The following is a 13,571-nucleotide window of genomic DNA, read 5'->3' as shown; positions in this document are numbered from 1 at the left end:
ATCCGAGCGGGTTAAGTTACTGTAAGTTACACTGTAGTCGCGAGGGCCGCGTAATCAACCTATTCTATATCGTGAGTACTGTAGTATCGGTACAATAAAGTTTGGGGTCGCAGAGATGACGTAAAGTTGGAACTATCCTTGGAATGCGATTGGCAACAATCATACACACAACATTATTTCGCGAAAACACGGGCGGCGGAATGATCGCCATGAAAGGGATATCCGGATAATGTATCCGAACGACGGGACAGTGGTTAACCACGCTCCAGTCATATTTCGATGGATATTGTTGGACGCAGAATGATTTGATGATGCCCACCGCTAGACGTGGACTACTCTTCCCATTGCACCTGGATAACACAGCACCCATAAGTACTGTAGGTACATCCTCGCTTCGAACGATAGCACAGTTCAATGACTTTGCACGCCAAACGGCGGTGCAGGCGTGAAAAACTCATCGTTCTTGCTGTACGTACTCAGTGCAATATTCCCCTCCCATCGACATGTGTAGATTGCGTTGCGGGGAACAGAACATTGTGGTCCTACCACCAATTTGTTTTTGTACTTCGAAGTACCTTTTGCGGTCAGCAGTCGACAGACAGTTGTCACTGGACGGACGACCCTCGAAATAAGTGTGGGATGGCAACTAAATAGCTCACCGCATATATTAATAACTAACCTTGCTCACATCACGACGAAACGGCATGGATGGCAGTATGAACCGTGGCCGAGATGAAGCGCTTGCAAGCTTTCTTTACGTGGCATAAAGCGACGTGGATGGCGTGCTGAACTGCAATGCGTTCTCAAATGTGTGTTTATTTCACAACCATGCACCGCTCCGATACGGGTTGTGAAGTAAATTGGTGTGAACATTTGAGATTGTGAAGATGGGCCATATATCAGCAGGGGCAGAATTATTAACGTGGGTCACTTGACAGCGGGGAGCAGGAATAATGTGGTTCCCCTAGAGTACCGGCATGTAGTGACTTCAGAGGAGTTGTGCGTACAAAGGTAGGAACCACGAGATGCAGCTCACTATGTTTACCATGGGTCATATCGATAGTTTTCTTGGCAACTTACTGCGGTGACCAGTAATCCCATCGGTCCAGTGACTTACCATCAGGTACGGGAAAGAAAGTTACTGTACGTAAAGTTGCCAGAAACATTCCCTCTTTGTCAATAGCTTATTCGCACGAATGTCCTCCTCACTGCGTTCTGACGTCCTGGATGTACAACTCAACAGAGATTGGGCGACCGATACGTCGAGCTCGTTGGCAATCAACGCGGCTATACTGTACAAGTCGTTCGCGAAAGTCATTTCTATCTTTCGAAGTTGATTACGATCCCACTACCCCACGCGAATTACCCATTCACAAACCAATACTAGTAACAGTATAGATAGTGTGGTACAGTACACTCTCTGCCACGCCACGATATCAAAAGGAGGCTCTGTACGCCTTCGGATTTGGGCTTACGAAGCGATCAAGCATGCTGCAGATAGACAACTTACGTACGGTATGCATTGACTTGGTGGATTTTACATTCGGGTTCTTACATTTAACGCCCCCCCGTGATGCTCAGCCCCAGCTGGCAAAAACGCCATTCATAAATTTGTCCCACCCTCACTCATTACATTATCATATGTATCTTTGTGATTGTATGTGGTAACTAATACTAACTCGAAAAGTGCACTCGGATCATTCTTGCTTTGTCCCGCGGGGGCGCACCCACCATCGCCAACACGATTCAGTTCTCATTGGCCATGCTGCTACACCGAATGCCCCACTCTACACTTGCACCTTCCGCCATGGTCCCAGCCTTGGACGACGCAGTATCGTATTGCGCAGCATCCCCTTGCTACCGTTTTGCCAAAGACAGCGGCCTGTGTCTCTTCCACGCAGCTACCATACAGCAGCATGCCACCTCGCTGTGTCAGTACCGCCTTTCCAGTGCTATCATGTCACTCCAGACGCCTCCGCTTTCATCTGCCATCACCACTCCCCGTCGTTACCATGACCTCACAAGCTACCTTCCGTCCCAATCCTCCAGTGGCCGGTCATCCCCGCACTCGGACATTGTTCGCGTCAGCCGCAAACTGTGCCAGGTTGAACAATGCACAAAGCGCGCCAAGTCCGGGGGTCTTTGCATTTCGCATGGCGGAGGGAAACGATGCGACGTCGACGGGTGTGTGAAGAGCGCCAAGGAGCGCGGCTTCTGCATCTCGCACGGAGGGGGCAAGCGCTGCCTCGGGGAAAGATGCAACAAGTCGGCGTTGCTGGGTGGCTTCTGCGCGCACCACGGCGGCGGCCGCCGCTGTGGACACGATGGCTGTACCAAGTACGCCCTCTCCGGTGGGTTCTGCATTGCGCACGGCGGAGGCAAGCGCTGCAACTTTCACGCGTGCCCCAAGAGTGCCGTGAGTGGCGGGTACTGCGTGGCTCACGGTGGCGGCCATCGATGTGCCACCGCCGGGTGTATGAAGGGCGCGGTCACGGGCGGACTGTGCATCAAACATGGCGGAGGCAAGAAGTGTCTGCAGACCGCGTGCCGAAAGAACGCTCGCACCAAGGGATATTGCTTTACCCATTTTAAAGCGATGGAAGCCCTTGTGGATGGCCACGAGGACGAAGGAGACGACGGCGGGGTCGTCGAGCTGTGACTGTCATGAAACGAGCTGTTAATTTAGTATTTACGTAGTATCCACTTTTTGATCGTGATGCGTACGTAAAAGGGACGCAAGCTTAGCTTTGTGGAGTGGATATCATCATGCTCAAATCAAGAATTGGTGCGATAATAATAGCGTCGAATGTGGCGCGAAACACCTTTGCTAACATTACGTTAACGTTATTCTGGACTAATCCTGGTTAATCGGGGAATTGATTAGATAAGACTCCGCACACATATATACAAAAAAACAAGTAACCTGGGACTTCGTCCTACCCCGGTGGGCACTGAAATTTCGAAGTTACTTCAAAGTTTAATATTAATTGCGGGATTAAGCGCATCACAGCGGCTAGCTATCGCAACCACTGAGACGCCTTAACCCATAGCTGACATGCGTAGCTGGCTGGTGCTATGATGTAAAACTTCCAACTGGGCAAATCGAACAGTGGAGGTTTTACTATTTAACGTACAATTAATGTTGTTAAACCCAAATACGTTAAATACCAATTTCATGCGTTTTATCACTGGAGTGGGAGGTTAAAGGTCTCAACTCCCTCCGGATATTATATACGGATAAGAGTCACATTCAAAAATCAAGATACTGCTTATAGTTTGACCAAAGAACAATGTAGTCTCAAAGGTTTTTTGCTGCAGTATACAATTTTCTCTATAATACAAAAAACGCGTAGCAGAAAGAAAAAAATTGACCAAAAACGTGTTCTTTGGACAAAGATATAATTTTACAATTGACAGTAAGTAGATAAATCGAGTTTCAATGCAGTTTTTACCTTTTGTATTGTATGTAAACATAGATCCACAATACAATGTGTCTGAGGAACATCAGCACAGAAGAACATTATCTTTTAGAGAGTTTCTCCATTTTGCCCAATCGCCGCAGGCCATAATTGATGTCAATGACAGCTCATCTTCCCTTCATTGATGGGTCTCAAGTGTCGTTGCCATCTCCCGATGGAAGTAAAATGGACTGTGGGCTCTCAGGCGTATTCAGGCTCCAATTGAGTCGATAGACATCCAGCAGTTAACACTATTCCGTGTAATTGAGACCTTGATGCTACAGCATCGCATCAATAACAGATAATACCACATGAAAGAAGTCCATACATTAAATAAAGTCTTCTCCATAGCACGAAGACTACGTTACGATTCTAAAAGGTGGGATGCAAAGTCACCAAGGCATGCAACAACTTCGACGTCGCCAGCTGTGAGGGTTGCCACGACCTTCTTCGATAGCGTCACTGCGAGTTCAACCGACTAATCGCATCCACCCGTCCATACAACATCATAACCGCCTCATGAGCCGTCACAATCCCCTCGTACTTGGTGTTGTCGATGTCTTGCATACGGACCCCGAGAAACTCTGCGATAGCATACAGCGCCTTGCCCAGGGTACAACACTTTGAGACTCGAACATGTGACGTTTGCGCCTTTTTGTCTTCGGTCGTAAACTGCACCACAGGTTTGAATAGGTGCTGTGTCGGTGATGGAAAATGATAATATCGTTGCAGCATTTTCCAACTCGTCGCTTTTGGAAGCACAGACGATTGGATCGGCAACACAGGATCGTTGTAAGCGGATCCAACCATGACATGGGAGCTACAGGGTGTGTCTGAGCGTTGTTCGAGGTGAACAGGGAGGTTTCTTGGGGGGCAAAATGACCAAGCAGGCGTGCTTCCATGTCACTAATACGGGCCATGACACGAGCTTCCAACACTGGATCGTTGCTGGTAGGTCCAACCACGACGTTTGGGGTACTCGAAGGATTAATGCGTGGTTCAATGTGAAGAGGGAGGGTGCTCGGGGGGTCAAAACGATCAAAACGATCAAGGAGGCGTGCTTCCATGTCGTCGATTCGGGCCATGACACGACCTTCCATGCCCTCAAGATACGACTTGTACACGTTCGCCATAGCTAATTGCCCCCCGTCCTCGTTCGGTGCAACCAGTTCCGAGAGCTGTTCATGAGTGCTGTAGATCCACGTGGTCGGGCAGCCGGCTAAGTGCTTCCGGTCCGGGGATATCGCGTCAGCAAGTACTTCTTCTTCGGCAACATAAATGCTATCGAGAAGGTATTTCATGATGACATCGCACATGTCTTGCTCCGACCAACCACCCCACCACTTCAACATCTTCGAACTCCAACGCTTGTCTTTGTCCTCCTGAAAGAACTTCCATTGTGCAAAAAGACGACGGAACGTATGCGTTGTCATGTATACGTTTTCGAAGCATTTCAGCACTGCACCGTGGGCTGTCGAGCAAAAGTCGACGTCACGGAGCATGGTCGCGATAACTTCGTTCAAGATATTGATGACATATCCCTCCGACATGGCATGACCCCAGTTGAATACGGACGCAGACAGGTTTGAGTACTTTCGTGACAACGGTATTTGGGGGAACACAAGGTCCTCGTTGAAGTTGTGCTTCATCGCAGTTTGGACGTGTTCGATCCACGTGTCGAAGTGGTGCTTGGCACAAATATCACTATCCCACAGCTCTTGGCAATGGTGCAAACGATATGTGCGGTCATTTCCGGACTCGGTTTTTCGATATACTCGTGGTACTCGAGACGCACGTTGGAGTCTTGTTGACTGGTCGTGGACTTCGCAAGGGAAAAGTCTTTCCCGCATAGACCAAGGACTTCACTCATTCTGGCGCACGCGTACCAGCTCAGCGAAGTGACAGTCTTGAACCACAGATTGAATGATTTCGATGTGTCGTTGGAACGGTCCAAGAAAGCGTACAGGGTCTTCAGCATCGGTTTTGTCATGGGGGCGGCACGTCGCGTTACGTGAGTCGCCTTCTTTTCCATTTGCAGGCCCTTGAAGCAACCCAGCACAACAGGAGACGTCATGAGATTTCCATATCCCTGACCGTCCTTGACACACCACGAACTGGTTCCATATCCATCGTTGTTGTACTTATAGAACTCCGATATTCCTGCGCGAGCCTTGTTGGCAACGTTCATGGAGGGTGAGTTTCCCGCATCGTCCGGCAGCATGAGCTGATCCACGTAACAGCAAATGGCTTCGGGAAGCCGCGTAAACCGCGTCAATGGTGGATCGTGGGCGTACTCTGGATTGTCTTGCCACCATGAAACGAACTTACTCCAGTTTGAGTTGTTCTCTTTCTTCGTGTTGAGGGTGACACGCTTGTCAACCATTGCTTGACTGAAGGCCATTACTTTAGCTCAGTGCTCGCTGTCGTAGTTCGTTGGCCGTTTTCCTTTGGGTGCTGTTGTTGCGCAGCGCTCCTTCCTTTCGGGCGCTCTCGTTGTCGTTGCTTTGGATGCTTGCTCGTCGTTGTCCATGATCCCACCGCCGTAACCGATACACTCGTTAACACTCGTTGACGCGTTACCTACATTTGTCGGCGTCAAACATCTACTTCGGCGTCAAACATAATACTCCGGTGTCAAACATAACACTTCGGCGTCAAACGTCTATTTTGGCGTCATACTTCTTACGCGGCGTCGCTGTCATGCTAACATTTTGGCGTCGAACAATTTACTTCGGTATTACGATTCGGTGTCAAACATTACGATTCGGCGTTAAATACTAAACTTCGGCGTCAAACATTCTGGTTCGGAGTGAGTATGACACTACATGGAACTTCAGAATGCAAGGCCTACCGAAGAAAGCAAACGTTGCACTCCTAAATTGTCCAATAGAATTGGGTTGTGAAAATAACGGTACATGATTGGTGGATATTTTTATTCACAGTAGAAATCACATTTTTTTAAATACGAATCAATTTTTATTGCTTCAGTCAACTTACATCTCATAATACTGTATAAGATCACGACTATATATTATTATGTCTTGCACAGACAATGTTTCAATTATTCTGCACCCCATCGTTGGTGGTGCCCCGCCATGATGAAGGCCACGACTCCCGACACGACAAACAACAGTTCTTCCTCGTGTCAAGTGTCGTGGTCTTCACTGTGGCGGGTGTAGTGGTGATCTTCGCCGCATCATCCGCCGTGGCGGTGTCGGCGGTTGTGGTGGTGTCGCGTGTGGTGGTCTCGATCTTATCTATGTAGGGTGTTCTATTCAGTCGTACACGCTCATAATTGCCAAGTGCTATTACAGTCATGTCGTTACGAGCTATTCGAACTACCATTTCTACGAGTATGTGAACGAGTAATACTACTAGCCCTCGCAGGGCCAGCATCAGCTTGGACACGCAGCTTACTCTGCGATGGCCCGGGCCGTCGCTCGAGAGTATGCGCGGAGGGAGCACAACGATTGGTTGATTTCTCGGCACTCTTGCTGCTCATCGTCCGTCTACTGGATGTCACTGTCCGTGACGCGGCCGGCGTGCTTGGACCCGGCCAAGTCGACAAACCCGACGGCAAGACGCGGTCGCTCACGTGCTCCATCTGGAGGAGGGCGTGCGACCGGCTGCTCGCACGGTGGACGTTCGAGTTGCCCGTCGCCCGACTCACTGTCAACGACTTCACAGTCAATCATGTTTAAAGAATCGACCCCGTAGTATAATAACATTATACATTGCTTGTTATGAGTCGTTATCACATAAATCCACGTACAACCGGTAGTACTCGGTACGAATATCATACACTCGTAACAGTGTATGTACAATTGTATAGAACCAATCATAACAAAACTATGGGTACTGCGTGTTTCAGTGACCTGTCGAAAAAACTACAATTGATTTCATGCCCGATATGTTTCTAAGCTTGTTTTGACGCATAATATAATTACCTCCACAATACAAAAGAATGAACTTGAAGCGCTGAATATTATTTCGAATGATGAACCTGATTGGCAGGAATTTATTTCGTACTTCGAAGTTCGATAGCTAATCAAATGACCTTATACTTGATCCCACTCGAAGAAAAAGTAGGCCTTGCATTCTGAAGTTCCCTGTATGTGTCTTAAACGTATGGCAGATGTAGACTAACTTGCTTCAGTGGCGCGGAGAGTTTGGGTTAGGACTTGGCCTTCACAACTATGGAAGAACGTGTTACGTCAACGCTGTTTTACAGTGCTTGTTGCACCTTCCTCCCGTGGTTCAGTCCCTCCTACCACCGTACCAGCCTGTCCTGATCACACAGTTCAGCCCCCAAGACTGCCTAAGCAGGATCGTTCATGACATCCACGTAAACGATCCAACGAAACGCCGCAAGACGTAGCCAAACGGGTATCGAATGGACGAGTTGCACAGTCACCTAGCTGACGTGTGGCTGCCGTTTGGTGCTGGACGCCAAGAAGACGCACACGAGTTTTTTTTTCAGTTCGTGTCAGCCATGCCCATGTGTTTACCAGCTTTCGGTGGCGAAGTGTTCAACATTGTTGAATGTAATACTTGCAACACCCAGGCCAGGTAAAGCAAATTATCAAATTATCATTAGCTTAGGGTGCGTCTGGTAACATTTCAAAAATAATATTCCATTTTATCGCAAAATGGGATAAACCAAAAATGCCATTTTCAAAATGGAGGTAAAAGGTCCATTTTGTAATGTGGCGTTTTGAACCTCTTCAACGAGTAAATCCCACGCGGAATTATTGGATTTGGGTTAAAACTCTTCAAACAAGACATGTTTCAATATGATCAGATTTATTGACTTCGGCCCCAAAATGGCGTTTTGGGCCTGAATATTGCAATATTTCCGGTTACCAGACGAACCCTTGTTAATCTAGTACTGTAGATCGTCTGAGGTATTTCTCGACATCGACATTCCAGTCACTCCAGACGTTGTCACTGTTGAGGACGGCCTAAGAAGAGCGTTTGGTGTCACCGCGTTAACGGGCGATAACTCGTACGAGTGCGCTTATTGCAATCGCCGATGCCCAGCTGTGCGTACAAGTGCCATTGCAGAGTGGCCCCATGTATTAGTGCTGCGTGTCCTACGCTTCGCGGTCGGTGAAAAACGCACCATAAAAAAGAACGGCCAGCCCATCCAATACACATCAGAGCTGAACATGAGTGAGTTTGCCACTGTGGATCACGCGGTACAGTGTAAACCACAACGATCGATAGATTACTAAAATACTTGATCGATAGATTACTAAAATACTTCCATAGGATATTGTGTACGAGCTTCGAGGAGTTGTCCTACATCTGGGGAGTTCACTGACTTCAAGTCACTACATTGCGTACGTGCTGGCACCAAGTGGGCGATGGTTCAGTATGGACGACAAGGTCTGTATGTCCACGAATATACCCTCGTTGCTTGCGACAAACGCATACATACTGTTTTACACGGCAAAAGAGTCCTACAAGTGACCCCCCACTGGCTACACAACATGCTACATCTCAAGTACAAGGTACATCGACACTTTATGCAATGTGCGTTCAGAACACTCTCTAGACCACGAGCCATGGCTACCAGACCCAACGTACACTTCATCACCAGTGGCGCTACCACGTTCGTACCATAAATTGAAAATGTATGATAGTAATTTGATTCAATGGAATAGCTAAATCGGCAGCACGTCCAACGCAACGCAGCCCCTAACGCAGCCCCTAACGGCAGTCCCCAACGTAGCCCCCAGCGTATCCCGGAAAGCAATCCGCATTATAGCCCGCAATATGGCGGTCCCAAGACCGCCCTCAAAGCACCTCACAACGTAGTCCCCAACACAGTCTCCAAGGCAGCCCCCTGTGTAGCACACGAAATGTTAGTGTGCCAAGTAGCTCACGTTGTAAGATTCTATGTATTTTACACCAGTATTGCAAAATTTATATTTAACATGATATATATCCTTTAGCATCACCGACATCAGCATTTACTACCCCATCGGCTTCTCATGCTCATGTGGTGGCACGTCGAAAAGCCTACTACGAAAAAAACAAGGCAAAAATTCGTCAACAGCAACGCAAGTACGATTCAAACGAGGATGTGAAAAATGGCGTAAAGTGCTCCAGAACGTGAACATGCCAGACGTGCATCGAACACGTTAACCTCCCAAGCGAAGTGGCGACAGAAATACCCTGAAAAGACCCGACGCTTGCGTCGACAAAGGTATTTGAGAGAGAAGGCAAAAAAGGAGGCTCTACGTGGACTACCAGTTAGTGCTTCCCCTGCTTCTGACGTAGCTCCATAAGTGTATAATGCTAAAAATGGTTTGTTTGCATACAAATGTTAAATGCATACACAGTTTGGTTTGTGGTGTTGGATAGCAACGTACCAGGAAGTGGAATCTGCAACCATGTACGCATGTTGCATTGTAAAGGTTTCCGTTGCTTCATCACGGTGTCAACCGAATTACTCTGGCCCATGCAATGCCCACAAGACCCACGGAACATGGCGCCTTCATTTGACAGCAGCTTACTGCGTGTGCACGACAGAGAAAGGGTGGACGCCTTGAAATGATTGTTGTTGTCAGTGGACAGGCGTTGAATACTGTACCGTAGACCTAACCCCATAATATTGGCCAATCAAAACCATGTTCTTTGACGTTTTCACCATGTTCTCCAGGAAACGATACATCTCAGCGGTCACCCTATGTAAAATACCGCTAGGTTAAATATCTATTTCTGGACCAATTCATCACTAAATTTGAATCTGAGACGTAGAATTTCTTCACCACATTGAGATCTGTCGATTCTACGTCTCAATTTGCTGAAATTTTGAGTATCTGCAACAATCCTCACAGTGTCAGTTCATACGTCCTAATTGGCTGTTAAAATTAGCTCAGAATTCCCCCATTAAAGGTTTACAAGTAAGATATACCTTAACGCATCGAAATCCCGGACGACATCGATATCGCGAACAGTCCTATTTTGGCCAATAGGTGACCGCCATGAAGGAACGATCAAAATCTATTCGCTATGATAATATTCACACCTTCTTTATGGCTGAATGAATTTCACTCTGAATCCCTCATCCCCCGATTTTTGCAGCCTACATAAATGTATCGACTTTGTTTTACTTCATTAAAGTATACTTCTTAGAAACAAAACCTTCTAAATATAATATATTTATCATATTATAGAGATTTATAATGGGTGAAATCGTCAGTTGTCAAGCAGCCTTACTGAAAGAAGTATTTTTGTCGAGCCCAGACTCGCTGTACGGGTAAACCGTCAATACATAACATGTAGATATTATTGTCCTTCTCACGCAAATTTGGACTGTTCAGTCCAAAAGTGAGACCGTTTTTGAATGAACTTTGCAATGTATCTTGTACTACTCTGGCGCAGAATAGTTGTCGCCTCCATTTTCACTTGATTTATGTATGCCAAAACTTGAGTTTTCTGAATAAACCTGTCTAATTGGATATGAAGTATCGGATTATATAGGTAAATACACCAGAATCGGGTGATGGCAGGTCGCTTCCGCGATGGCTTGGTGACGCATGGCTGTATGTCAGCTCAGAGATATGGTGCGAGCACGCTTTCAAGGAATGACATGTAGCATTCAATCTATAGGTTCACTCAGCGGAGTACGAACTCTCGAAGAGTTCCCTAGTAGAAATAAGAGCATGGCGCGGACACCGCCGTCCTCCCATCGTTGGTGGAGCTACTGGACTACACACAGGCCAAAATGCGTTGCGCGCCAGTGAGAAGCTTTCGAAGAGATGTATAATGCTACAGGAATCGAAGTGAATGTGAACTAACGACGTCTTCATAGCCTGGCAGATGAAGCACCACATTTTGTTCTTCGCGTGCCGCAGTTCTGACGTCGTACCATCAAAACTACGACGAAATGAGAGGACCTGGAAATAGCCAATCAAAGAGGAGATCCCACCCTATCGATTGCACCAATCAGAAGCAAGAACGGTGAGGTGTTACAAAAATTCCACCAATAAAAAATCGAACGTGACAACTATTGTGCGCCAGATTAGTATTCACTATAGTACAGTGCGAGTTCAATCTGCAACGTTTCTCTTTTTAGAAAACGTATTGATTGGCTGAACCATTTAGAAATCTTGAAAAGAATGGATTTTGATTGGCTAGTTCATTCTCAAATCGATTTGCCAAGTCTATTCGATTCTACTGGCGACTCCAATTACGAACCGACTTGACAATATATAGAATTGGAACTAGTTACCAAGAGATGGTCAAATTTTACGATATAGTATCGGCACCAGAGAGTGCACTATGTTCTTCTTTTTTTCGTGATGAGCTACAAGTCTACAGGCAAGTCGACAACGTCTGTAGGCTTGCAGGGGACAGTTAAATCGATAGCCATACACATTAGACCGTGAGTGCACATGTATACACACGAAATTGAAGGCGTGGCGGGTCGATTTGTGCTTTCGGAAATGACGCGAATCAAATTCTAGGTTATAACACAGAAACTATATCGAAATTTGATGCGAATCAAGTAGCCAATCAAAGAGGAGAGATCGCTTTTGACGAGCAGTTGGTGAGTATGGATCTTCATCGTCGTCCCCTTCAAGCTGCTCTTCGTACAGCCACAAGTTACGTACGCTGCGCTTGAACGGCGCCATCACCCTGACGTCAGGTGGTTGGTATACCGAGGTTGCGTTCGGCGGCAGCGCACAAAGGTGGGAACCAAGTTCTTCATGCATGATCTTTCTTGTACGACTCATCCGAGACGTGGCACTTAAAGTTGTCCATTAGAACCACCGATGGCTCTTCGATGGAACTGCCAAGGACATCTCGTAGGTACTGTTTCCACACCACCGCATCCATCCACACATTCTCCTGCATCGCGTAGTGATGGCCACGAGGAAACGTAAGGAACTCGTTGGTTTCGATGCGCACCCCGCGTACTCCCTTCATGATCTATAGCAGGGGCAACTTTTGACCGTCCGATCACGCCTTGAGGACCGCTGTCATGCCCATCGAATGCTTCTCCCCCGTTGAGATCTTAGCGCTGCCGCCAGGAACAGCCCAAATGTACGTTGGAGGGAGGTTGTAGTACATCCATGTCTCGTCGACGTTGAATACGCAGTCGTTCTCGTAGGATTGGTATTCCCGATGGAAGTCGCGGGCGAACTCGTCGTGGACTTCACAGTGGGCGGAGCCATCGAGGGGTCTTGGCGTCGTATTGGTCGGAATATTTATCCGATTTCATCGGGGTTTTTTCGTATCGACAGAGTCCCTATAAATGCATGACCTGTCTACACAGCAGAAGTAGCTGGCCGGCGAACTCCATCTCCATATGAAATAAGAAAAACCTACACTTTTTAGGAGTACAGGGTTTCATCACAACAAAATTTGTCACTGTCACAATCGTTTCGTCGCTCTCACAAGAAATTTGGCGCGGAATATAACCGATCGTGTGGTATAGTGTTTTCGAGTTATAATGTTTGCAAGGGTGTTTGATCCCAAAATTCAGACAAGATCGCCAGCTGTGATTAACAACTGCGATAGTGAAACGTTGATGAAACATGAAATACATAATACAAAAAAGGTTACATGTTACACCAGTGCCATCTCAACTTGGAAGTCGGGGTGCAGGAGGATCTGTTCAACTTCATGGGGGACTGCGTCTTGGATATCTTGGATCAATACTTCGTCGTTTGGGACTCCACCATATTGTAATCCTCGACCACGCCCGAATCCACGGCCAAAACCTCGCCCACGCCCACGGTTGCTTCGGTTTACGATGCGACGAATCTTCCTTGGCATACCCGGAACCAATCGCCCAAGTGCTTCCGACACTGCGACTAAATGAACGCACACACCAGAACGTCTCCAGTACTTGCAATCACAAGTCATGTCATCCACATCAACTCGCCACCCTTGCTGAGGTTGGTTTTGAAGTTCGAGCCGTTGCAGGTTGCGATTCATGTAGTTGTCAGCAGCAAGTTCAATGGGCTGATGTATCCCTTCGATGATAACATCGTTGTCATCATCGTTTTGACTCTTATGTAGCACGCGCAGTATGTGAGCACCTTCGTGGTCGTCGGGGTCGGAATGTACTTCTAGAAGTTCGAGTGCAGCAATCTT

At 47.3% G+C, this 13,571-nt stretch overlaps 3 protein-coding genes across 3 annotated transcripts; all 3 read left to right on the top strand.

Annotated features, from left to right (window-relative positions):
- Positions 1 to 1,678: 1,678 nt before the first annotated feature.
- H257_08804 (hypothetical protein) lies at positions 1,679 to 2,822 on the top strand. Its single transcript, XM_009834852.1, has one exon. The coding sequence runs from the start codon at positions 1,763 to 1,765 to the stop codon at positions 2,657 to 2,659; it is 897 nt and encodes a 298-aa protein (XP_009833154.1). The 5' UTR covers positions 1,679 to 1,762; the 3' UTR covers positions 2,660 to 2,822.
- A 3,688-nt stretch (positions 2,823 to 6,510) lies between these two features.
- Positions 6,511 to 7,159, top strand: H257_08803 (hypothetical protein; the record flags this gene model as incomplete). Its single annotated transcript, XM_009834851.1, has 2 exons — positions 6,511 to 6,719; positions 6,871 to 7,159. 2 exons carry the CDS (start codon positions 6,511 to 6,513, stop codon positions 7,157 to 7,159), a joined length of 498 nt encoding a protein of 165 aa, XP_009833153.1.
- Positions 7,160 to 7,851: 692 nt separating this feature from the next.
- Positions 7,852 to 9,353, top strand: H257_08802 (hypothetical protein; the record flags this gene model as incomplete). The annotated part of the gene is made up of 5 exons (XM_009834850.1): positions 7,852 to 8,027; positions 8,353 to 8,656; positions 8,730 to 8,846; positions 9,125 to 9,274; positions 9,342 to 9,353. 5 exons carry the CDS (start codon positions 7,852 to 7,854, stop codon positions 9,351 to 9,353), a joined length of 759 nt encoding a protein of 252 aa, XP_009833152.1.
- Between the last annotated feature and the right edge of the window lie 4,218 nt (positions 9,354 to 13,571).

The sequence above is a fragment of the Aphanomyces astaci genome, assembly GCF_000520075.1.
Source record: "Aphanomyces astaci strain APO3 unplaced genomic scaffold supercont1.20, whole genome shotgun sequence".
Taxonomy (NCBI): domain Eukaryota; phylum Oomycota; class Saprolegniomycetes; order Saprolegniales; family Verrucalvaceae; genus Aphanomyces; species Aphanomyces astaci.
The sequence above is the reverse complement of the archived record's forward strand: the minus strand, read 5'-3'. Positions and strand labels throughout refer to the sequence as shown.